At 44.8% G+C, this 27,386-nt stretch overlaps 1 protein-coding gene across 1 annotated transcript in view; it reads left to right on the top strand.

Moving 5' to 3' along the window:
* SLC20A2 (solute carrier family 20 member 2) overlaps nt 1–27,386 on the top strand; it is a 238,562-nt gene that overhangs the window by 80,445 nt on the left and 130,731 nt on the right. The window contains 4 exon segments of the mRNA XM_029601333.1: nt 3,069–3,154; nt 3,361–3,457; nt 10,446–10,565; nt 13,757–13,957. Of these exon segments, the coding sequence (XP_029457193.1) occupies nt 3,069–3,154; nt 3,361–3,457; nt 10,446–10,565; nt 13,757–13,957 (504 nt within the window).

Raw genomic sequence — 27,386 nt, 5'->3', positions numbered from 1 at the left:
TGTTAAAGCACACTCTGTGAGGGCCATGGCGACTTCAGTAGCACACCTACGATCGGTGACAATTTGCAGGGCTGCCACCTGGAGTTATAGCCATACTTTTAAAGCCCACTATTGCTTGGACAAAGCCGGAAGACAAGATTCCATCTTCGGCCAGTCTGTCTTTGCACAACCTATTTACAACGTTAAGTACCAACACACTTCCGCCTGCCCGGTAGGGTTCAGGATGCCCTCGGCCAAATTTCATCCCAGGCCTTGTGCCTTGCACGCCTGAGTACATCTTCAGCTCGGTACTCGCCCATATGTGAGGATACCATCCTGCTTGTCCTGTGAGAAAGCAAATGTTGCTTACCTGTAACAGGTGTTATCACAGGACAGCAGGATGTTAGTCCTCACGAAACCCACCCGCCGCCCTGCGGTGTTGGGTTCGTAACATTTTCTTTTATTTTTGGCACTACCTGTAGCTTTTTAACAAGACTGAAGGGGGACCCCTGCTGGCTGCAGGGTTAGTGCCATGCTGTGCATGCCCAGTAGGGGCCAGTCAAAGTTCTGGAAACTTTGACAGAAGTGTTCCGTGATTGGGCTCCATCCTGTGATGTCACCCATATGTGAGGACTAACATCCTGCTGTCCTGTGAGAACACCTGTAACAGGAAAGCAACATTTGCTATATCCTTTCCTGATTTATAAAGTTGAAATACTTTTGCTTGCAGATCCTTTGACAGTTCTTTTGCTTTCCCCATGCTTCAGTAACTGCCAAATTCAGTGTAGCCTTGGATGAAATGCACATGTTTTTCAAGAGCTAAGAAATTCCTTGATTATTTATTCACACACTAATTAGTCAAACAAGGCATAGGTGTAGATACCCTTCATTGCCATCTCAAACTGTGTGTCTGAGTATATAATCAACCCAAACATTCAAGGGTTTGCAAAGCTGAACAGGACTATTTTATTTACATTATTGCTATGGTTTGATTAATAATTGTGCTATTCTATGATGCATTATAGTTTAATTTGAAACACATTAAAAATAAGTTTTGTCTGATCACTCATGGTTTCAACCTTTCCTTCAACCACTCATGAATAAAAATGGAAATACTAAATCTAACTTCTTTTTACGCTTCATCCTTTCAGTAATCCAGTACAAGGTTCCATGAACTTTTTTTGTTATTGTGGTTTATACCAATTGTGTATACCGCTCCTCTCCATTTCCCATTGGCTATTCTTAAGTTACACATCTTATAAACTTTTTGCAATAGTCTCCAAGTCTTGAGAATTTGCCAAATTTAAGTCTCACTCAGATTGGAGCAAACAGCATTTTCTTGGAACTTAAGTATTAAAGCAGCAATTCAAACTGAGTTCTTGAAAGTTTGTCAACTTGTATGACTCTTGTTTCCTTTGTCATTTTAGGCCTTTTCCCTTTTTCTACCCTTCTACCTGCAAGCATGTTTAGCTTTGTATATTGTAAATGTGTACCTTTCCTGGGTAGGATCCCTTTTGTGCTTTGTAGGTGGATTTTTTTTAAGGTAGTCTGGTAGACATTTTACCAGATCTACATGAGATTCTAGTAATGATGCACATATTTTATTATACTGATTTCATTATCTGAATGAAAGCTTATCAAATTGTTTCTAAGGGTGGTGGGGCAGTGTCTTGGTGGTTCATTTAAAAACCATGTAAGCCAAGTTTTTAAAACAAAAAATTAGCTATTTTTATTCCAACTTACTTGAATACAAGTTAAGAATTTAAAACAAAAAACCCCCCTCAAATCTCTGCCTGGCTGACAAAGTTTATATAGCTTTTTTGTAACTCCATAAAATCAAGTGCACTTACTGGCTAGTAGGGGTGTGAATCATGTGATCTATCGTCTTAACGATCGATTTTGGCTGGGGGGGGGGGGAGGGAAATCTGATCGTGGGTTTTTTTGTTTGTTTTTTTTTAAATCGTTAAAAATCATAAATCAGGGGAGGGCGGGAAAACTGGCACACCAAAACAACCCTAAAACCCACCCCAACCCTTTAAAACAAATCCCCCACCCTCCTGAACCCCCCCCCCAAAATGTTTTAAATTACCTGGGGTCCAGTGGGGGGGTCCCGGCGTGATCTCCAGCTCTCTGGCCACGGCTGCGTTAAGAGAAATGGCGCCGGTGGCCCTTTGCCCTTATGTGACAGGGCAAAGGTAGCGCCGGCGCCATTTTGAATATTGGCAATACGGCCCGCGTGCAGGAGGTCGCTCCCGGACCCCCACTGGACTTTTGGCAAGTCTTGTGGGGGTCAGGAGGCCCCCCCCAAGCTGGCCAAAAGTCCCTGGGGGTCCAGCGGGGGTTCGGGTGCGATCTCCTGCACGCGTGACGTCGGGAGCCAGGAACCAAAATGGTGCCGGCGCTAACTTTGCCCTGTCACATTTTGGGGGGGTTCGGGAGGGAGGGTGGGGGATTTGTTTTAAAGGGTCGGGGTGGGTTTTAGGGTTGTTTTGGTGTGCCAGTTTTCCCGCGCCCTAATTAACGATACAATACAAATGCCCCTGATGATAAATCGGGGGCATTTGTATTGTATCGTGCACTCTAACGATTTTGGACAATTTTAAAATTATCTGACGATAATTTTAATCGTTCAAAAACGATTCACATCCCTACTGGCTAGTTCTACCTCTCTGCATATAAGGTTAAACACCTTCAAGTTTCCTTGAACTGGAGATGTTTTGTTTTAGTGTGGTCTGGTAGTAGAGGATTTATATTTGTGTAAAATTTATAGTTAATGTGTGTTTAATAACATTCTGATATGTGGAACACTTTGACATTTGTAGGTTACATTTCTGACAATCCTTTGAGGTTATATAGGTGTGCAGTATCTGGTCTGAGCCATAACAGGAGTTCATTTATAGAAATTACAAGTTCTGCATAGATAATTTGGGAGGTAAAGTATACTTTTCATATGCTGATGTTTTCATGGGACATAGCTATTCATATGTTCAAACTATTAGCTGATCTATGGAGCTGGCCTGTTGCTTTGGAAGTAGAATTTTAAATGTTTTGTGTTTTTGTTTTTTTTGTTGTTTTTTTTCTCTCTCCAGTTGCCTCTTGGTTCATTTCTCCACTGTTGTCTGGTTTGATGTCTGGTGTGCTATTTGTATTGATTCGATTTTTCATCTTGAATAAGGTAATTGGTCACCAAATCTAAAATCTCATTTTTGCTGTTTTGTGAAGGCCCAGGCCTTCTGTTTGTCAATTGTTCCTCAGTTTGTTATAATTACCTTTCACTGAATACATGCAAACTTGTACATACAAGCAATCTGCTATATGAAATCAAATTTTAAAACTTTCTACGGTTCAGAGAACTTGATACTATTTCACTCTGTTTTGCAGGCAGACCCTGTGCCGAATGGTCTCCGTGCACTTCCTTTGTTCTATGCTGCTACAATAGGAATCAATGTTTTTTCAATCTTATATACAGGGGCACCATGTAAGTACCTGGAAATCAAAAATAAATACAAATTTATACAATATAATACATTTTTTTACTTTAGCTTTTTAAAAGCAGCAGATGCAGTAGAATGGTCTAGTGATTATCTCAGGATATATTTGGAATTTTCTACAAAATCTTTAAGCATAAAGGGTAGCATTTTTTCCTTTAGTTTTGTTTTTATGGCACTTTTATAAATTTTTTTTCATTCATTATTTGCTACTATAGTTTGCTAGTGGTGTCTGATCTTAAGATGTATCACAAAGGTCATGAAATGTCTGTGTAGTGGTTCTGGCCCAGCAGGGGATATTAAAGACCTCATCTAATACAAGCAAAGTCCAGCTCTGAGCTGGTCTCTTAAGTTCAGGGATCTAACTGTGGTTATGCTGGTAGCCAGGCCTTTTCAAAGTTGTCTTCAGCCACTTCAACAGACCCAGGATAGACTAAAACTGAGAAATACTACTATCCCCAAAAATACACACCAACCTAAGCTATCACAAGGTCAAAAGACTTGAGGGAGGTGAGGGCTGATTCAAGTGGAGGGTAGTGGCTTATCTATGCTCTGAAGTCTCTGGATATAAGCAGGCAGAACTTACAGGATTGAGTCCCAGTAACATTGGAGGATAGACTTTGGAATTTTATCTCTGGTTCTCCCTGTCCATTTTTACTTGGGCTTTACTTCCAGATTCCTCCACAAACAGTCCTTACCTTAGATGCATCCATCCTAAAAAAAAAAAAAAAAAAAAGTATCTACACATCCAGGGTGCCTGATTCCACCAAGAAAAATAATTTTGCATTAACCTGTTGAAGATGAATGGTGGTTTTAAATGCTGTAAAGGCTTTCAAGTTGGGAAGGTCAACAAGTGCAAACAGCTAGGTAATCCTGTCCTTCCTGAACAAGTAAGGAAGGACATGATTGCCAAGTATATGGCTAAGTGACGTAAGATTACTCAATTCCATACACTGTCCAAGCAGACTCAACTGCTGGAAAATTGCATTCTGTGTGCAGGATGGCTTTTATGAATCTCTGGTAAAACCATTCTGTTTGTAATGCCACCGCAGTTTTCAAAATTTTGATATTGTCTATGTGGATAATCTTAATCTACTCATCTTCTCTTCAAACACACTGCAGTCCCCTGAAGAAGGTTCTCCAGAGATTGAGACCATGGTCTTTACGCTAAACTAGAGAACTGTTCCTTTGAGCAATCCAAATTGCCTTCCTGAGAGAGAATATATCTGCTCAGGATCTCTGGATGGAACCCTCAAATCTCTGCAAGTCTGGATTGGCCTTAACCTGTAGACCTTGGAACAATCCAGCAATTCTTGGGCTTCCCCAGTTACTGCATGCAGTCTTTTCATCAGGTCTCCATCACTGCACCTTGCTGCCCTTACCAAGAAGGGGGCCAACATTGGGGTCTGGCCACCTGAGGTGATCAAAGCGTTTAATAACCTGAAGTCCACCTTCTCATCTGCTCTTGTCTTACACCAACCAGACATGTCCTGGCCCTTCTATTTGGAGGTAGACACTTCTTCAGTGGCTGCCATACCCACCCAGACTGCTCCCAATGGTAAACTTCTACCACTGAGGGCAGTGCTTTTCTTTCCCCTCCCCTCCCCCCCCCCCCCCCCAAGAAGTTTTCCTTCCAAAAGGAATTGTGGTATAGGCGATGGAGAACTACTTACCATAAAGCTGGCCCTAGAGGAGTGGTGCCACCTCTTGGAAGCTGCTGCCTACCCAGTAAGAGAGAATCCAGTCTTCCTGACAATGTGGTGCCAAATCATGACAGGGTCCTCAAAATTGTACGATATGTTTATTGTTTACAAAAGTTTCCCAGTTACCTACCCTTCTGTATCTGACACTTGCTCCCATCTACACATGGAGATTCAAGTTCTTCTCCAGCAAGCCATAAAACAGGTCCTGAACTCACAAGTGGACCAGGGATTCTATTCCTGCTACTTCATTTCATTTCCAAGTAAATGCTCAGTAGAATCTATATGGGTAGAAATACCATGTGTGTTGGGTAAGAGTATAGTGATAGGAGTATACTACCATCCACCTGGACAAAATGATCAGACAGATGATGAAATGCTAAGAGAAATCAGAGAAGCAAACCAATTTGGCAGTGCAGTAATAATGGGAGATTTCAATTACCCCAATATTGACTGGGTAAATGTAACATCAGGACTTGCTAGAGACATAAAGTTCCTGGATGTAATAAATGATTGCTTCATGGAGCAATTGGTTCAGGAACCAACAAGAGAGGAGCTATTTTAGATTTAATTCTTAGTGGAACACAAGATTTGATGAGAGAAGTAATGGTGGTGGGGCCACTTGGCAACAGTGATCATAACATGATCAAATTTAAACTAATAACTGGAAGGGGGACAATAAGTAAATCTGCAGCTCTAACACTAAATTTTAAAAAGGGAAACTTTGATAAAATGAGGAAAAGAGAAAAAAAACTGAAAGGTGCAGCTGCAAAGGTTAAGTGTTCAACAGGCTTGGACATTGTTTAAAAATACAATCCTAGAGGCACAGGCCATATGTATTCCACGCATTAAGAAAGGTGGAAGGAAGGCAAAACTATTACAGTCATGGTTAAAAGGTGAGGTGAAAGAGGCTATTTTAGCCAAAAAAAAATCCTTCAAAAATTGGAAGAAGGATCCATCTGAAGAAAATAGAATAAAACATAAGCATTGTCAAAGTAAGTGTAAAACATTGATAAGACAGGTGAAGAGAGAATTTGAAATGAAGTTGGCCATTGAGGCAAAAACGCATAATAAAAACCTTTTTAAATATATCCAAAGCAAGAAACCTGTGAGGGAGTCAGTTGGACCATTAGATGACAGAGGGATTAAAGGGGCTCTTAGGGAAGATAAGGCCATTGCAGAAAGACTAAATGAATTCTTTGCTTCCATGTTTACTAATGAGGATATTGGGGAGATACCAGTTCCGGAGATGGTTTTCAGGGGTGATGAGTCAGACGAACTGAACGAAATCACTGTGAACCTGGAAGATGTAGTAGGCCAGATTGACAAACTAAAGAGTAGCAAATCACCTGGACTGGATGGTATGCATCCTAGGGTTCTGAAGGAACTAAAAAATGAAATTTCTGATCTGTTGGTTAAAATTTGTAACCTATCATTAAAATCATCCATTGGCCACCCTCCAGTCTTCAGGTACAATGTAACCCCAATATTTAAAAGGCTCCAGGAGTGATCCAGGTAACAATAGACCAGTGAGCCTGACTTCAGTGCCGGGAAAAATAGTGGAAACTATTCTCAAGAACAAAATTGTAAAGCATATAGAAAGACATGATTTAATGGGACACAGTCAACACGGATTTACCCAAGGGAAGTCTTGCCTAACAAATCTGCTTCATTTTTTTGAAGGGGTTAATAAACATGTGGATAAAGGTGAACCGGTAGATGTAGTGTATTTGGATTTTCAGAAAGCGTTTGACAAAGTCCCTCATGAGAGGCTTCTACGAAAACTAAAAAGTCATGGGATAGGAGGCGTTGTCCTTTTTGTGGATTACAAACTGGTTAAGACAGGAAACAGAGTAGGATTAAATGGTCAATTTTCTCGGTGGAAAAGGGTAAACTGTGGAGTGCCTCAGGGATCTATACTTGGACTGGTGCTTTTCAATGTATATATAAATGATCTGGAAAGGAATACGATGAGTGAGGTGATCAAATTTGCAAATGATACAAAACTATTTAGAGTAGTTAAATCACAAGCAGATTGTGATACATTACAGGAGGACCTTGCAAGACTGGAAAATTGGGCATCCAAATGGCAGATGAAATTTAATGTGGACAAGTGCAAGGTGTTGCATATAGGGATAACCCTTGCTGTAGTTACACAATGTTAGGTTCCATATTAGGAGCTACCACCCAGGAAAAAGATCTAGGCATCATAGTGGATAATACTTTAAAATTGTCTGCTCAGTGTGCTGCAGCAGTCAAAAAAGCAAATAGAATGTTAGGAATTATTAGGAAGGGAATGGTTAATAGAACGGAAAATGTCATAATGCCTCTGTATCGTTCCATGGTGAGACCGCACTTTGAATACTGTGTACAATTCTGGTCGCCACATCTCAAAGATATAACTGCGATGGAGAAGGTGCAGAGAAGGGCTACCAAAATAAGGGGAATGGAACAGCTCCCCTATGAGGAAAGGCTGAAGAGGTTAGAGCTGTTCAGCTTGGAGAAGAGACGGCTGAGGGGGGATATGATAGAGGTCTTTAAGATCATGAGAGGTCTTGAACGAGTAGATGTGACTCTGTTATTTACACTTTCGAATAATAGAAGGACTAGGGGGCATTCCATGAAGTTAGCAAGTAGCACATTTAAGACTAATCGGAGAAAATTCTTTTTCACTCAACACACAATAAAGCCTCTGGAATTTGTTGCTAGAGCATGTGGTTAGTGCAGTTAGTGTAGCTGGGTTCAAAAAAAGTTTGGATAAGTTCTTGGAGGAGAAGTCCATTAATGGCTATTAATCAATTATACTTAGGGAATAGCCACTGCTATTAATTGCATCAGTAGCATGGGTTCTTCTTAGTGTTTGGGTAATTGCCAGGTTCTTGTGGCCTGGTTTTGGCCTCTGTTGGAGACAGGATGCTGGGCTTGATGGACCCTTGGTCTGACCCAGCATGGCAATTTCTTATGTTCTTATGATTACAGCCTATTCTAGACTTGAAACACCTGCACAGCTACCTCCATTGAGAGAAGTTCAAACAAATTCCCTCTGCATCATGCTCCCATTTGCTCAGGCAGAAGAGTGGATGTGCTTGCTGGATCTCCAGGATGCATATGTGCACATCCCTCCACCCCCATCTACCCCTCATTTTGGCACTACCTTAGTTTCAAGCTGGATTCTACTCATTACCAATACAAGGTACTTCTGTCAGCTTGCAGTGGTGGTGGCTCACCTAAGATGTCAGTATATACAGGTATTTCCTTATCTGGAGAACTGGGTCATAACTGCATCTGCCAGGAGTGAGAACTGTAAGCATTTCATACCATAATACAATTGCTATAGATTTTTCGGTTCTTAATCAACTTTAAGAAGTCTCTTTATTCCAACCACTAATCTAGTTTATTGGATCATGGATCAATTCATTACAGGAGGTGTTTTCTTCCCACTGGAACTCGAACACTGCATTGCTTGGATAAACATCTTCTCTCCCTTCAGTTCTCTACAGCCCATCAGATCTTGGTTGTCCTCTGCCATATGGCAGCTTACCATGGATTATCCACTATCAAGCCGCCTCTATTTTCACTAGTCACGGAATGGAACCTATGGGGCGGATTTTAAAAGCCCTGGGGCCCTCGCGCGCCGGCGCGCCTATTTTACATAGGCCGCCGGCGCAAGTCAGTCCCGGGGCTTTCGAAAAGGGGCGGGAGGGGGCGTGTCCAGGGGCGTTCCCCAAACGACTCGGCATTTCGGGGACGGGCCCGGGGGCGTGGCGCCGGCCCGGGGGCATGGTTGAGGCCTCCGGACCAGCCCCCGGGACCAGAGGACGGAGCGGGGCTGCCGGCCGACGCGCGCAAAGTTACGCCTGCCGCTTTGCCGACAAAGGTAGGGGGGGTTTAGATAGGGCCGGGGGGGGTGGGTTATGTAGGGGAAGGTGGGGGGAGGGCGAAGGAAAGTTCCCTCCGAGGCCGCTCCGAAATCGGAGCGGCCTCTGAGGGAACAGGCAGCGGGCGCTGGGCTCGGCGCGCGCAGGTTGCACAAATGTGCACCCTCTTGCGCGCGCCGACCCCGGATTTTATAAGATACGCGTGGCTACGCACGTATCTTATAAAATCCAGCGTACTTTTGTTCGCACCTGGTGCACGAACAAAAGTACGTGATCATGCAAGTATTTAAAATCTACCCCTGTATTTCCTAATTGATGGTCTGTATCTTTTTCCTACCAACAAGCAGGCATTTCACTACAGCACTGTGTGTAACTACACACTATTGCGTCTGTCCCAGCCTCAATATCTTCCCCTCTGCTGCTATTGCTGCTGCTTGTACATATTTATCAGGCTGCAACCCGGAGCGCTCTCCATACCTTTGCAGCCCATTATTGCTGAGATACGACTAGCCGGCATGCTCCATGTTTGGCCAGTCAGTCTACTCCTATTTTTTTCGGTTTAACTACCCAATATCCTTCCACCAACCCGTTACGGGTTTCAGGATGCCCTCCGTTCCAAATCCCACCCCTATCATTGCGCCTTTTGCACGTCTTGGGTGCATTTGGTGCACTCTCGGGCATCCTCAGCACGGTACTCACCCATATGTGAGGACTACCATCCTGCTTGTCCTGTGAGAAAGCAAGTGTTGCTTACCTGTAACAGGTGTTCTCAAAGGCCAGCAGGATGTTAGTCCTCACGAAACCCACCCCGCAGAGTTGGGTCCATATACGTTTTTACTTTTATTTTAGTTTCACTTGCGCTTTCATCTATAAGATGAGACTGAGGGAGACACCTGTGGTTCACAGGGATAATTGCAGGCTGAGCATGCACAGTGCACTCAGTGTGCCAGTGTCAGTCAAGCTTTGACAGAAGTTTTCCGTGATTGGGCTCCATCCTGTGATGTCACCCATATGTGAGGACTAACATCCTGCTGTCCTGTGAGAACACCTGTTACAGGTAAGCAACACTTGCTAAACACTTTTATATACCGAAGTTCGTATGGACATCACATCAGTTTACATAAAACAATAGGGAAGAAGAGGAAAGAAATTGGAAGAAAAGTTACATTGAATAAAAGAGGTTATTTGTTATAATCAGATAAGAGAAAAGGATATCAATACCTTAGCAGACATTTTATGTCCTAGGGCACATGGGTATTAGTTGATGCATTCAGTCAGTTGACACAAGTACAATAGATATTTAAAATCCCCAATATTTTCTTTTTTTATATTGACTTTTGTCATCTGTATTTAAATTTAAGCTTTGCTGGTATGAATATATATATCTTTTTTTTTTTCAGTGTTAGGACTGGATGCTTTTCCTGTATGGGCAACTGCACTAATTTCAATAGGTGTAGCTATTTTATTTGCTGCAATAGTATGGTTTTTCGTATGCCCATGGATGAAAAAGAAAATAGCAAGTAAGTCTTTGATTTCTTTTTTGTTTTTTAATGGGGAGGTTTTGTCTGACATGTCTGCTAAATTACCATATTTAGTAATAAGCCTCTAAAGTGTAGTGACATTTGCAGAGATACCTATGGGATCAATTTTGGGCCAACTAGGGATAGTACTGTGACTTGAAGTGGGGAAGGGATGTTGCTCCTTCATTGTCAATTCCTGAAGCTTTTATCATGACTATGCCAGGGAGTACAAACTCTACGCTGAAGCCTTTTCAGGCATTCCAGGCTAGAAGCTGTGATTTGTTTGCATGGATTCCCTGAGCTCTTCTGTGGCAGGCATGAAAACAAAAGATATTTCTTTAGATTTTGTTATAATCAAAATACATTTGAAATAATAAGGCTAATACAAATAAAGAAAATGGTGTTTAACACCATTTTCTGCCTATTAGCCCAGTATACACTTGGGAAGAAGCCAAGGGACTCTAGGCCTAACATATAACACTACTAAGGAAAAGGATAAACCAAGTTTGTCTAATGCTATGCCTCTCCAATATAAAGTTGCACTTGAGAGAGGCTGGTAGCTAACATTGACTAGCATCTATTTTTTTTCTAACTGGAATTCTTTGAGATTATGCAGGAATAACTTTTCTAATGTTTCGGGGAAGAAGAAATTTTTGCTTTTGTGGAGCATTTTGTTTAGGGGAGAATTTTTACATAAGGGCATAAGATTTGTCAAACTAGGTCAAACAAAAGCTCCAGGCTGGGTATCCAGTATCCAACAGTGGCCAATACAGTTCATAAGTACTTACCAGGATTCTGAAGGGTAGGTAGATTCCATGCTGCTTATCCCTGGGATTCATTTATTTATACATTTCTTCTGTACTGCTTTAAACCAAAGTGATTTACAATGAAACATACTTTATAGTTAAAAACAAAGTTCATCAGGAAAAGCAGTGGACTTTTCTTCTAGGAACTTGTCCAAATCTCTTTGAAACCAAACTATGCAAACGGCTTTTACCACATTGGATACAAATTCCAGAGTTTTTGTATTGAGTAAGAAAAATATACATATTTTCTACTATTTTATGTTGTGTATTACCTTGTAACTTCATTGCATCTCCCTTAGTTTTTGTACTTTTTGAAAAGAATAAACAGATTTGCATTAATCTGTTCTGTTATTTTTATAGACCACTATATCACCTTAGCCTTCTCTATCTAAGCTGAAGAGCCCTAACCTCTCTTGCCTCTTCTCAGAGGATTTATTCTATCCCCTTTATCATTTTGGTCACACTTCCCTATACCTCTTCAGTTCCGCCATGTTTTTGAGTTGCAGTGACCAAAATTTCTCACTATACTTAAGGTGGAGTGATAGGCATTATGGCATTCTTAGTCTAGTTTTAAATATTGACAGTTATTTCAAGTGATAGTCATTCCTCTTTAGACATTTTTTATTAAAAAAAAAAAAAAGGCAGAAGGCTACCAGGGAGAAGATCTGGTCCTATTTTCCCTATAGTTGGGCTATCTTCATAGCTTAATCGCAGGAAAAGAGCCCATATCGAATTTCTTGGATTATATTAATATAATATAATGCACAGTCAGAGGTACGAACAGCATACTACGCATCAGTGTAGAAATCTCATCTTTGTGTACCTTTCCTCATTCCAAATTCCATAAAATCTTCACTGTGTATTGTGCTGTGCATGTGAAATTGCCTCCTTCCTGTGCATGTGAAATTGCCCCCCAAACCCTAGACCATTACCAAAACCTCACCTCAAGTTACTAGTTGCCTCTTATAGTGATATAGTTGACTAATATGAAAGCCTTATAAAGAGGATCATACACTCTCTCACATGTGCACAACAAGGAAATACCTGTCTGGGCAGTTAAATACCTATGCGAAGCGCTAAAAAAGCATGTTGCGGTAACTCATAAATTATCCTAAACATGTCCCTTTTGTTTATCGTGGGCGTTATTCACGCAAAATTTATTGCATTTTGATGAATCTAGGGGATAAAATCATGATGGCAGATCTAATGTGCCCATCCATCTCATTCATTTAGCCCTTACAATTCCAATCATGCCTTCAGAGATCCCCTGTATCCCATGCTTTCTTGAATTCACATACTATTTTTGCCTTCTCCACCGACTGAGAGGCCATTCCATGCATCCACTGCTTTCTCTGTAAAGAAATAGTTCCCAAGATTATTCTAGTCTACCCCCTTTCACCTTTATCGCATGACCCCTTGTTCTAGAGCTTCCTTTCCTTTGAAAGAGGCCTGCCTCCTGTGCATGGAAACATTTTTTAGATATGTAAATGTCTCATCTCACCATTCCTCTAGGGTGTATATGTGTAGATCTTTAAGTCTATCTCCTTTATGCTTGAGAACTAAGACCATTGATCATTTTAGTATCTGCTCTCCGGACATACTCTAACCAGTTTCTTTTTGAAGATGCAGGCTCCAGAATTATGCTTGGTATTCCAAATGAAGTCTCACAAGGGACCTATACAAAGGCAATATAACACCCCCCCCCCCCCTGTACATTTTTGGCCCCACGTTGGGCGCCAAAAAATGTACACCCCCCCTTTCTGCTGACTGTTCCTCTCTTTATGTAGCCAAGCATCTTTCAGGCTTTTGCTGTTGCTGTTGCTTTGTCCACCTGTTTGCCTCTAGATCCTGCTTTTTTTTTTTTTTTTTTTGGGTGTTTTTTTTTATGCTTAGAAGAATTTCACTTCTAATACTGTTCTTCTCCCTTGGGATTTTGCAGCCTAAATCAATTTTTAAGCATTAAATCTTAATTTTGAATGACTCTTTTGCTTTCATGCCACTACTCTTTCCAGGACATTTGGATTTCAGGGACCTTATCCCCTAAACTTTAATTCTGTACAAAATGTTTATAACACAGAAAATGAAAAATTGTTCCTGTTCCTATAGGGAAAGGATGAGAACTTTTTTTTTCTCGTTAAGTTATGCATTCTTAGGCACATGAACTTATTTAAGAGTTGCAGGTTATTGTAGGCCTCAATTAATTTAGTATGCTATTAATGGGTAAGCCTTCTTATAGAGCAGTTATGAAGACAGTAAGCTTTCTATGGAGGCTGGATATTATGGCTATTTGTTCAGTTATAGCTTCAAGTACCGCTTTGCATTTGTGTGTACAATACTTAGTCTTCACTGGTAAAACAGCTAACCTCAGCACCCATGTTTCTTTAGATAAATTAAAGAAAGAAGGTACGCTATCAAGAATATCAGAGGAAAGTCTTGATAAGATCAATAGTGAAGAAACACCTGTATTCAAGGAGCTACCTGGTGTGAAAGCAAGTGATGAGAGCACAGTTCCTCTCACCAGTGCAGTTACAGAAGCTGCTGGAGGGTCAGATGGTATAGTAAACGGAAATAAACGAGTACCCTATGGTAAGACAAATATATAAATGTATTTTTGGAGTGGGGAGGAGTTAGTTTATTTGCAGAGCTTTGTTTATGGTGGTGGGGAGGTGCTGTACAGGTTCTGTCTAAATTAGCTATAAAACAGACTAATACCGAATTTCTTTAAATTTTTATGTTTGTAACTGAGTTGGTCTTGGTGTAATCTGTTTTGTACTAAACTATGATGCACCTTCATTTAAAAACTAATATGAAGGTAAGCCTAGATTATGACTTGTATGCTTGATGAAAGGAGCTATTAACCTCTAGAGTTTCTGAAATTCCTTAACACTGTAGGAACTGGTGACTATCTGTCCTTGGTTCCTTTTTTCCTATTGCTACATATCAGTAGGGAAACGACTACTTTTTGCATGGTAGAAGCAGTCCTTGGCTAGCCAGTGCCATTAGTGATTCTCCTATTTATCAGAGCTGGAAGTATTTAGGTGCTAGGCTACCTGGGTTCCAGGCCTGCCACCAACATAGATTGAAGAAGAGCCACTGCAGTTAGGTCAGGACAGTGGGGGAGCCATTGGTACAGTGCAAAAGAGTAATGAGAACGAGTAAATTTAAAAAAAATAAAAAGCTATAAATGTCTTCCCTGGCTCTAAGGACCAGCCCTTATTTTTTTTATAAAAATCTTTCCACTGTGCTATTAAGCATGTGGGGTTTTTTGTGGGTGGGGGAGGGGTTTGTAGCTACCTTGAAGAAAGAAATATCCTGATACAATCCTCCCTGGGTCTTGAGCCTAAAACCTTGAACTTTTGTTGTGAGTTGAAATTCAGAATGCTGCACTGCAGGCTTACATAGCTGCTTTCCAGTTCTACCTGGAGGAATATTTGCATAACATTTTTGGCAGATGCTGCAGAATTTGACACTTTCTCTTGAGAGGCAAAACAAATTTCACTCCCCTATGGAAAAAGGCAAAGAAAGTGATAAACATCTGCTTTGGACAACCTACAATATTATCAAAACTACATAAAGACCCTCTGCAATGGCTATCAACACTTGTAAACTCTTGTGGCTTCAAGTTTCAGATCCTTATGAAGATATACAGGAAAGGCATGCTGACAGGCCAAGTGCTTTGGAGATCAGAGTAAAAGAAGCATGGATGTGTTAAACACTTTAGATCTCCAGTGCTGCTAATTTTGACATTCTGCCAGGACAAGCAGGATGCTAGTCCTCACACATAGGTGACATTATTAGATGGAGCCCTGTCATGGAACAATTTTGTCAGTTTCTAGAACTTTGATTAGCCCACTGAGCATTCCACTAACCCTGTGGCCACATGGGCTCTCCCTTCAGTCTTTTTTTTTTTTTTTTTGCCCACGCAGCAGTTGCCTCACTGTTTTTAGGAGCTCAGAGAATTCTCTCATACTTTCCTCACAGAATCTTTTTGAAGTCTCTCTTCAATTTTCCCCCGTCGCTGGGTCCCCCATCGCGCACAGACATCCTCAGACGCTTAAGTAAGTCAGTATCACATTTTTGCAGTCTGTTCCCAGCAGTGTACTTCTCAGTGCCAGACTGCCATCGATCGCGCACCCCTTTTTTCCCAACATGGCGACCGGTTTTCAGACGCGCCTAGTGTCCAAGGACTATGTCCATAATGGACCCGCATAATATCTGTGTATTGTGCCTCGTCCGGTGCCCAAATTGTGCACAGATGACCCCCAAAGGCCACAACACCCGACTGGAGAAGATGGAGCACTTGTTTGCCTCCAAGCGCTCATCTCCATCGACTCCAGGTAAGGAACAGTGTCGAAAGGTTCCATCCTCCTCGGACCCCTCTCCATTGACATCTCAGAAGATCGAGGAGCAGATGACCGTCCATCACAAACTGCATCCCATTCCAGGATTTCTGCATAGTCATCCTCTGTGCCAGAGAAGGACCGGGCCGAGCACCGCAAAAATCGCCACCGGCACAAGACTTACATCCTCGTCCATTGCCAGCACAGACACGGCAGCGACCTCTGCCGAGCTGCCTTCAAAAAGGATACGGGGAGAGGAGCCCCCATCCTCCTCTGGACCCAGGACCCCAAGGCGTTCCCCCACCAATATCAGTGCTGGGTACTGAGCCTCCACAGACTCCTGTGGAGGCTCTGGCAATGCTTAGCATGCCTCCTACCCCAGGTGCTGCGTTAGCCACGCCAGCCTTTTGAGAGGAATTGGACCATATGGTCCAAGAGGCAGTGCTGAGTGCCCTTCGAGGCTTCCAGTCACCACTGGAACCGGTACCCTCAATGTTGGCTCTGCTCCTCAAGCACTTGGTCACCCTTATCTGTGCCCTGCTATTTGTGCCCATTCCTTCAGGTTTGTCAGCACCCAGCCAACCACCGATATTCCAGTGTCTTCAGAGGAAGAAGATGCAGCCCATGACTCATCCCCTGTCCGGGAACCACAGATGCCACAGTCAGGGCTATCTGTACCTCAGCACCCATCAATGGCTCCAATGCTGCCAGCGCCACCATCTTAGTTGCTGGTGCTGCCTATTTCTGTGCCGTCCTCCCACCCATCTGGATTTGGGTTCCTTCCTCCATCCTGAAGGCCCAGTGGGTGAAAGTCCCCATGTAACCCATGGGATGATGCTTCCTCTGAACACTCCTCACAAGCTTCTGAGAAGCTTCTTTCATCCCTGGAGGCAAGGCACCACTCCCCTCCAGAAGACCTCTCCTTTGCCAGCTTTTTCAAGGAGATGTCAGACTATTCCATTTAAATTAGAAACGGAGGAGGACACCAGACACACAATGCTGGAGGTACTGCAATTTGTGGATGCTCCAAAAGAGATAATGGCCATTCCTCTCCATGAGGTTCTTCTAGACCTCTTACACTGCCTCTGGGAGCACCCAGGAACTGTGCCTCCAGTAAACAGACTGACACCACATACCTGGTACAACAAGCCCCAGGTTTTCAAAAGAGTCAATTGCCCCACCAATCTGTAGTGGTGGTCGGCTCGAAAAGCTAAAAGGTCCCGGCCTCACTCTTCTGCATCGCCTGGGAAAGAGCAAAAGGCATTAGATGCCTTAGGCCGCAGAGTATTCTAAGGGTCAATGCTAATGGCTCGTATAGCTGCCTACCAGCTTTACATGACCTAGTATAGTAGAAATCTCTGGAAGCAAGTCCAGGATTTCTGAGACCCTACCTGAACAATTCCAAGAGGGCTTGTCCTCCATTCTACAAAAAGGATTGGAGGCTGGGATGCATGAGGCCAGGGCAGCCTATGATGTTTTCGAAACTGCAGCCAGAGTCTCAGCAGCCAGAATTAGTGCCAGGTGCTGGGCTTGACTTAAAGCCTCTGACCTCCGACCAGAGGTTCAGGACAAATTAGCTGACCTTCCCTGCACAGGGGACAATTTATTTGGTGACCAGATTCAGGAGGCAGTAGCAGAGCTCAAGGATCACCATGAAACCCTGCGACAACTGTCCACTGTCACTTCAGATCTCAGCTACAGCCCGAAGAGCCATGAGATGGGATACCAGGAAACTAACCTACAGGCCATGCAGGTACTACCCTCCTCCATCTCATGCTAGGACGGCCAGACCCTCTCTGAGGCTGAGCACAGCCAAGCCCCCCAGACTGGTCCCACAGTGGGGTTTTGACTCCTATTTAGAGAGCAGCAGTCAACCTCCATTGCATCTCCCAGCCGCTCTACCAGTGGGAGGCCGCCTATGCCACTTTGCAACCAAATGGCACTCTGTCACCACCGACCGATGGGTACTGTCTCTAGTAACCCACGGCTACCATCTAAATTTCCTTGCTTTACCCCCAGAATCTCAACCAGTCCAGGCATGGAGCCTAAATGATCACACAGTGCTCCACGAGGCAGAACTCTCTATCCTATTGCAGTCCAGAGCCGTAGAACCGGTTCCCCAAACGCAGCGAGGAAGGGGGTTCTACTCATTACTTTCTAATCCTGAAGAAAACCGGCAGCAGATGTCCTATCTTGGACCTCCGTGCTCTAAACAAATACCTTCGCAAGGTAGTGGAACACAAACACTTCCAGTACAGAGTGCTACCGTTTTTTGGCCTTGCCTCAGCACCCCAAGTATTCGTGAAGTGTGTGGCAGCACAATTGGGAGAGTATCCACTTCTACCCATATCTGGACAACTGGTTCCTCAGAAGTCCATCCAGGGAAGGAGCACTTCACTCCCTCCATCTTACCATACAGCTGCTTCAGTTGGGATTTCTAATTATCCCAAATCCCATCTGACTCATCACGCAAGCTCTTTCATCTGAGCAGACCTAAACACCACCATGGCCAGAGCGGCCCTCCCAGAGGACCGCACAAAGACACTGTCCAACTTGGCCAAAACAGTCCAATGTCATCAGACAGCATCGGCTCGTCTACTCCTTTCAGGACAAGCAGGATGGTAGTTCTCATATATGGGTGACATCACAGGATGGAACACTTTTGTCAGTTTCTAGAACTTTGACTGGCACCTACTGGGCATGCCCAGGATGGCACTAACCCTGCAGCCAGCAGGGGTCCCCCTTCAGTCTTCTTTTTTCCGCACAGCAGTAGCCTCGTGGTTAAGGAGCCCCACAGAGATTCCTGACAGGAATTTTCCTCACGGAATTACTACAAACTCATACCCCACAGGGGTCCCCCTTTTGAATTTTTGCTCCCGCGGTACTCCGGTAAGTTTTTTACCTGGTTCCAGTCGAATCCCATAGTTTGGCCCTTGTGGCCTACTGGCCGTTGACCACACCGCGTCTCAATTTTTTCAAAAGCCATGGCGTCAGGGTTTCGTAAGTGCCTGGACTGTACTCGCACCATGTCCATAACAGACCCTCAAAGTCTGTGTAATGTGCCTTGGGTGTGAACATGATGTCCTAACTTGCACCAAATGTGCCTTAATGACACCAAAAGGTCGCAAAGCCAGAATGGAGAAAATGGAACTTCTTTCGTTCCCAAACTCCGCCATCTATTGCATCGACGTTGTCCAGACACTGTCCACTTCGGTGATGGTCTGGCGTCGACAACTTCCAGGCCATTGATAACCTCTGCCCCCCTTCAAGATTGAGGGGGTCGTAGAGAAACATCAGCGTAGACACCGAAAACCTTGGACCATCGATGAAGGAAAAACATCAACTTCGCCATCGTCTGAGCCGCCATCGAAGAAACCCTGTCCAGAAACAGCATCGACCCTTTCTGGGACCGGGTCACAGAGGCAACCCTCACCCGTATGGGTATCGGGAGCCGCGACTCCGCCTTTAATGGTGGTCCCTCCGGCTATTCCTCTGCCTCCTTCCCTTCCAGAGCAGGGGCTGTTTGCTCCATGTCTCTGAAGAGTTGGACTGGATGGTTCAGGAGGCAATCGATAAGGCAATGCACAGGTTCCAAGTTCTGCCGACACCGGTGCCGATTGTGGAACAGACCACCGATCCCATTCCAGCAGCATTGGCACCGCTGCTCTCGAAGATGGAAGCACTTATAGCCGCTTTTCCACCGATGGATCCTGGGTCACCAGTGGCTCCGGTGCCTTCTCCACTTACTCTTTCATTGGGAGGAGAAACACAATTCCGTAATCCTCCATCGGGAGTCCTGCCGATGCCTCGGCCATTGGAGACACTGATCCATCCATCGGTGTCTCCAAATCTTTCCTCTATGCCTTCAGAGCCTAGACCAGAACCTTCAGGTCCCACCGTCATGTCCCCCTCTAGTTCCTAGAGGGACAGGTGCGGATCCTTATGACACCTGGACTGACGATTCATCTCAAGATTTACCATCTCCATCTCCTACGGAAAGCAGGAAGTGTTCTCCAGAGGACTTGTCCTTCATAAATTTTGTGAAGGAAATGTCTGAGTTGGTTCCCTTCCAGTTACAGACTGAACAAGCTGATAGGCACCAAATGATGGAGCTGTTACAATTCCTGGATGCTCCCAAGGTTGTTTTGGATCTTTTCAAAGAACTTGGAACACCCTGGTTGGATAGCTCCAGTCAACTGAAAGGCAGATACCACTTACTTGGTCCAGTCAGCCCCAGGGTTCCAGAAACCTCAGCTGAATCACCAATCCATGGTGGCAGTCTGCCCAAAAGAGGGGCACAATGCTCAAAACACCACTCTTCCTCCCCCCCCCCCCCCCCCCCCCAGGTAAGGAACAGAAATTCCTGGATGCTATTGGCCGGCGTGTCTTCCAGGGATCAGTGCTCATCTCTCAGATCGCCTCTTACCAGCTGTATATGACCCAGTATAATAGGGTCTTATTCAAACAGATACAGGACTTTGCAGAATCCCTGCCTCAGCAATTCCAGGAACAGCTTCAAACCCCTTGTACACAAGGGTTTTGAAGCAGGGAAGCATGAAAAAAGATCCTCTTTCGATATCTTCGACACCGCTTCCAGGGTATCTGCAGCTGCCATTTCTGCAAGACGATGGGCTTGGCTTAAGTCTTTGGACTTGCACCCTGAAGTACAAGGCAGATTGGACAATCTGCCTTGCATAGGAGACAATCTGTTTGGCGAACAGATCCAGCAAACTGTGGCTGAACTCAAAGAGCATCATGAGACCCTTCGCCAACTCTCTCTGATGCCTTCTGAGTTTTCCTCCAAACAGCCATTCAGGAAAGATATTAAAATGTCATTCTTCAGTCCAAAGAAGTCCTATCCACCACCACCTAGAAAACCGTTCCACGGGACCTTTCCAGAAGGCCCAGTCTTGTCAACCTCTGAAACAAAAGCCGCAACCAGTTCCTCAGCCGGGTCCTGCTTCCGGCTTTTGACTCCTGCTTAGAGAGCAGCAGCCAGCTTCCACTGCCTCAGATACCGGGGGGGGGGGGGGGTGTCAGTTGTGCCATTTCAACAACAAATGGCATACAATCACCTCAGACCAGTGGGTCCTTGCCATAATCTCTCAGGGTTATCACCTGAACTTTCTCTCCATCCCACCGGATTCCCCACCTTGGCTGATGTGGGGAACATCCGACCACTCCTGGAACAGGAGGTTTCCCTCCTCCTCCAGTCCAGAGCAATAGAACCTGTGCCCTACTCCCAACAAAGCCTAGGATTCTATTCCTGGTACTTACTAATCCCCAAAAAGTCAGGCGGTGTTCATCCAATTCTGGACCTACATGCCATCAACAAGTACCTTCAGAGAGAAAAGTTCAAGATGGTAACCTTAGGTTCCCTCCTTCCTCTTCTGCAAAGAGGACACTGGCTCTGCTCTCTAGACCTCCAGGACACGTACACACACATTGCGATAACTCCATCTCATAACAGATTTCTGGTAGGCCCCAAGCACTATCAGTACAGAGTGCTACCGTTCGGCCTGGCATCTGCACCATGAGTCTTCACCAAGTCTCTCGTAGAGTAGCAGCCTTCCTCAGGACTAAAGGTGTTCACGTCTACCCCTATCTTGACAATTGGTTGATCAGGGCTCCCACTCAGCAGGCTGCTCTGTCGTCCCTACATATCACCTTACACAAGACGGAGAAATTCTTCATATAGAAGTCGGAACCCTCTACTCTGGTGTTAGGTATCGAGGCCGGGGGGAGCCGATGGACACAGAGCCTCCACTGTCCACCCCTCCACAGGGCGCCTCAGTGGAGAGAGGTGCTGGAGATCAGCTGTAGTCAGTGTCTTCACGCTCCAAGAAGACTATAATCTTCTTCCTCCTTGGCACCAGGGAAAGACTGGCCAAGCACTGTGGGAAGTCCAGGAAGAATTGCCACCAGTCTGTCTAAACACAGTACCAGGCTCAGCTCTGCACCAGCATCTGCTGTGATGCCCCGAAGTGACCCTACAGAGGAGACTCCATCCTCTAGGTGTTCCCCACTGATACCAGTATTGGACACCCTCCCCGCCAAGGGAGATCTGGTGATGCTTCCCCCTCCATCTGTCCCGGCTTGGCAGATTTTCAAGGGGAGTTGAAATGCAGGGTGCAACTGGCAGTTCAAGCCCTGCAGGGCATCGAGCTGCCAGCTCAATCGGTGCTTCCACTGGTGCCAGAGCCTGCACCCTTAATATTGGCACTGCTGTTGGAGTACCTTGATGTCCTTGGCATCCTCCCTATGCAACTGCTGCCGGTGCCCAGGAGTCCATCTATGCCCCAGCGGCCATTGTTGCCACCTCAATCCAGTGTGATTCCCATTGTGGGTTCCTCAGAGGAGGAAGGCCAGTTGCAGCCCACACCATCGTGACCCTTGGTGCCGTGGCCAGCATTATCTGGTCTGATTCTAGGGTCCTTTGGCCTCCATGCTCAAGCTGAGGGGCTTGGGTAGCGGTCCTCCATTGGTGTCTCTGGGGTGATCTCCGTGAGGAAGATACCCCGTACGACCCATTGGGGGATGATATCACTGAGTCTTCATCTCCCTCAGACCCATCCCCTATGAAGGAGCAGTGACCTGACCTTTGCAAGTTCTGTCCAGGCCATGGCAGGAACCATTCTGTCTAAGCTTCTGACAGAAGAGGGTGCCAGGCATAAGATGCCACACTTTTGCTGCTCACTACTGTTTGGACAGGAATGGCTGACATGATAGCAGCTTTGGCCAGTCTGTCCTCTGCAGTCTTTTAGCTGTAAAACCCAACTCTTCCTACCTAGAGCCCTATTTTTGGGTTCGGGCTGTTTCCCACTGTTACCAACAGCACCTAGTTTGGTGCCTGTTGGTCTTGCATGTTCAGGAACAGCCTGTAGCTAGGGACTCACCCATATGAGGTCTACCATCGTGCTTGTCCTAGGAGAAAGTTACTCCTAGGACAGCTGAATGTCAGTCCTCACGAAACCTGCCCACCACCCCACGGAGCTTGGTTTCTCCTATGTTTTATTTTTTTCATATTTCTGTTGCGAGACTCGAGACAGACCCTGCATGGGTAGTGGCATGCTGGGCATGCTCAGTGTGCAAGTCAGTTTATAGAAACTTTAACAAGCTTTCCATGCCAGGCTTCACCTGATGTCGCCCGTGTGTGAGGACTAATATCCTGTTAAAGTAAGCAGCTCTGTTTTCTGAATGAAATATGGATTACATTTGTATGGAAACGACTAGACTTGTGGCAAATGAAAGGAAATCTGTGTTCTGTCTAAAATACTGTTGCTGTCTGCACACCTAATCTTGCCAGACATTTTATCAAAAACTACCTGGAAAGCAAAATATGGATGAGTACAAGAATTTTTCTTTCCAGTCATCTGCCTTTCATCAATATCAGAGAATGATCTAAATTAAATATCTGCAGTGTTGGAGGACAATAGCACAAAGTCTAACTACCAGGAAATAATGGCTTTGATTCTAAATTTTATAAGACAGTAGATGAAGTAAAGGAACTTTTTACTCTGTATATATGTTGGGCTAGTATGAGTATTTCCCCATTATCACCAACTTTGATGCTGAAAGTTGGATGGTCATTATCTGCATATATTTTCTTTTAATTGGGACATTAAAATGTATGAAGTTTTGAATAATCACTCAATATTTTTGCCACAAAACTAATCAAATAGACTACGTACAAAGAAAGTCCTCAAACAGATTAGTAATGTTTCAAGGAATAATTGCCTCATAAATCTAATTGCTGGGATGGATGGTGAGCATTTTGCACGTATGCAAGGGAATATTTAATATGGATATTACAGGAGCTTATTATAAGGATATTTTGACAATTGTACAGTAATGCAATTCAAAAACAAGTCATAAATCATTGCAGATCTAATTTCGAATTTGGGTAAAGAATACACAAATAGTCACCCCCCTCCTTTTATGTAAAATATTTTCTATACTGTGAAGTTATACCATCACAACCTTAGCCTTTCAGATGAAAGAAAATTAATATGAAATAGAAGTGGAGGAAAATAGAGGAACAAATGGATCTGTTTGCAAACAGTGTGAATATTTGAAAGGAACATAAATACAGTGATGTCTAGAACTGTAAAGACATAAAAATGTAAATACCATGCTGGGTCATACCAAGGTCCATTGAGCCCATTGTCGTAACACAAGTACCTAGCAGATCATAAAAAGTAGATCTATTTCTTGTTACTCTCAGGGATAGCAATGACTTTCTCAAAGGACAAGCAGGATGGTAGTCCCCACATATGGGTGACATCACAGAATGGAGCCCAATCACGGAACACTTTTGTCAAAGTTTCTAGAACTTTGACTGGCATGCCCCTGCTGGCATGCAGGGGCATGCCAGCAGGGGCATGCCCAGCATGGCACTAACCCTGCAGCCAGCAGGGGTCCCTCTTCAGTCTTCTTTTTTCTGCGCAGCAGTAGCCATGCAGTTAAGGAGCTCTGCAAGGATTCCTGACAGGAATTTTCCTCACGGAATTATTAAAAGTTAAATTGCCCCACAGGGGTCCCTCTGTTAACTTTTTTTAGTCCGTGGTACTCCAGTAAGCTTCTACCCATTTTCCGTCTAGTTTGGCCCTCGCGGCCTACTGGCCATCGACCGTACCGCGGCTCGATTTTTTTTTCTATGGCCATGGCGTCTGGGTTCAGTCGGTGCCCAGACTGTACTCGTAACATGTCCATTACAGACCCTCATAAAGTCTGTGTAATGTGTCTTGGATGAGAGTACAATGTCTTGACCTGCACCAAATGTGCCCTAATAATACCAAAAGGTCGCAAGGCCAGAATGGAGAAGATGGGACTTCTTTTCCGTGCTCAAACCCCGACTCCGTCCATTGCATCGACGTCAACTTCACGCCAGCATCGACCACCGATTGGTGACCGTCCGGCATTGACAACTTTTCGGCCTTAGACACTCTCTTCTCCCCTTCAGGACCGAGGGGGATCGTAAAAAGAAACCGCCACCGGCATCGAAAGTCTCTGACCGCCGTCGAAGAAACCCCGTCCAGAAAAGGCACTGACCTTTTCGGCGACCGGGTCACCAAGGCACTCCTCGCCCGACAGGGCATCGGGAGCCATGAACTCCGTCTTTAACTGTGGTCCCTCCGGCTATGCCTCTGCCTCCTTCTGTTTTGGAGCCGGGGCTGCTTGCTCCAAGTCTCCGAGAGGAACTGGACCGGATGGTTCAGGAGGCCATCGACATGGCGATGCATTGATTTCCAGGTTCCCCCGGCACAGACATCTGTACCAATAGTGGAACCGGATACTGACCCGATACCAGCAGCCATGGAAGCGCTTATAGCTGCTTTTCCACCGATGGACCCCTGGTCTCCGATGGCTCCGGTACCCTCCCCACTTTATCATCGGGAGGAGACTGTTCCGCATTCCTCCATCAGGAGTTCTGCCTCAGCCATCGAGGTCAGTGCCGATACCTCCATCGGCGCCATAGTCATCCACAGATGCCCTCTATGCCTGCAACAGGGCCTTCAGCGAAAAGAGAAAGGTCCAAAGTGGTATAGTGAAATTGAAAGGTGGTAATGATCAATGTATGGAGAGAGATGAAGAAATGGCAGAAATATTAAACGAATACTTCAGCTCTGTGTTCACTAAAGAAGACCCTGGAGAAGGACCATCTTTACACAACAAGAAACTGGAGGGAAGAGGAATAGATGAAAATCCTTTTACAGAAGAGAATGTATGGGAACAGCTAAAGAACCTGAAAGTGGACAAAGCCATGGGGCCTGATGGGATTCATCCAAGGATACTGAGGAAGCTCAGAGATGTTCTGGCGGGTCCGCTGTGTGACCTGTTCAATAGATCCCTAGAAACAGGAGTGGTACCAAGAGATTGGAGAAGAGCGGTGGTGGTCCCGCTTCACAAGAGTGGGAACAGGGAGGAGGCTGGCAACTACAGACCGGTCAGCCTCACTTCGGTGGTGGGAAAAGTAATGGAGTCACTGTTGAAAGAGAGAATAGTGAACTATCTACAGTCAGGAGAATTAATGGACCAGAGGCAACATGGATTCACCAGGGGAAGATCCTGTCAGACAAATCTGATTGACTTTTTTGACTGGGTAACCAAGGAATTGGATCAAGGAAGAGCGCTCGATGTCATCTACTTGGATTTCAGCAAAGCTTTTGATACGGTTCCGCACAGGAGACTGGTGAATAAAACGAGAAGCTTGGGAGTGAGTGCCGAGGTGGTGACCTGGATTGCAAATTGGTTGACGGACAGAAGACAATGTGTGATGGTAAATGGAACTCTCTCTGAAGAGAGCGGTTTTAAGCGGTGTACCACAAGGATCGGTTTTGGGACCGGTCCTGTTCAATATCTTTGTGAGCGACATTGCGGACGGGATAGAAGGTAAGGTTTGTCTTTTTGCGGATGACACTAAGATCTGCAACAGAGTGGACACGCCGGAAGGAGTGGAGAGAATGAGACGGGATCTAAGGAAACTGGAAGAGTGGTCAAAGATATGGCAGCTGAGATTCAGTGCCAAGAAGTGCAAAGTCATGCATATGGGGAGTGGAAATCCGAATGAACTGTATTCGATGGGGGGGGAAAGGCTGATGTGCACGGAGCAGGAGAGGGACCTTGGGGTGATGGTGTCTAATGATCTGAAGTTGGCGAAACAATGCGACAAGGCGATAGCTAAAGCCAGAAGAATGCTGGGCTGCATAGAGAGAGGAATATCGAGTAAGAAAAGGGAAGTGATTATTCCCTTGTACAGGTCCTTGGTGAGGCCTCACCTGGAGTACTGTGTTCAGTTCTGGAGACCGTACCTTCAAAAAGACAAAGACAAGATGGAGGCGGTACAGAGAAGGGCGACCAGGAAGGTGGAGGATCTTCATCGGATGACGTATGAGGAGAGATTGAAGAATCTAAATATGTACACCCTGGAGGAAAGGAGGAGCAGAGGTGATATGATACAGACTTTCAGATACTTGAAAGGTGTTAATGATCAAAAGACAACGACAAACCTTTTCCGAAGGAAAAAAATCAGCAGAACCAGGGGTCACGATTTGAAGCTCCAGGGAGGAAGATTCAGAACCAATGTCAGGAAGTATTTCTTCACGGAGAGGGTGGTGGATGCCTGGAATGCCCTTCCGGAGGATGTGGTGAAGACCAGAACTATGAAGGACTTCAAAGGGGCATGGGATAAACACTGTGGATCCATAAAGTCAAGAGGCTGCCAATGAAGAGTGGGTGACTCGCCAGAATGACGGCTACTGCCTGGAGTCAATACCCTTATTAAATAAACATACACAGGCTTACTGTGACTCCAAAATCGCTCTAAGCTTCAACAGCAAGAGGAAATGTGGAAAAAAGGATTCACACTCACAAAGAGGGGAGTAGCTGGCTTGTTACGGCGGTTACTACCCCAAATCAAATAAGCCTGATACTTCACTTTCAATGCATATACAGCATAGTTCTCTGATTCAACGGCAGGGGAGAAGAAAAACTGATACTTCACACATCCAGAAAAGAGGGTTCGCACTCGCAAAGCAGGGAGTAGCTGGCTTGTTACGGCGGTTACTACCCCAAACCAAATGTGCCTGATACTTCACTTTCGATGCATATCCAGCATAGCTCTCTGCTTCAACGGCATGGGAGAAGAAAATCAACCAATAAGGGCTGTATAACAG

Source organism: Rhinatrema bivittatum, chromosome 1 (genome assembly GCF_901001135.1).
Source record: "Rhinatrema bivittatum chromosome 1, aRhiBiv1.1, whole genome shotgun sequence".
Classification (NCBI taxonomy): domain Eukaryota; kingdom Metazoa; phylum Chordata; class Amphibia; order Gymnophiona; family Rhinatrematidae; genus Rhinatrema; species Rhinatrema bivittatum.
The sequence above is the reverse complement of the archived record's forward strand: the minus strand, read 5'-3'. Positions and strand labels throughout refer to the sequence as shown.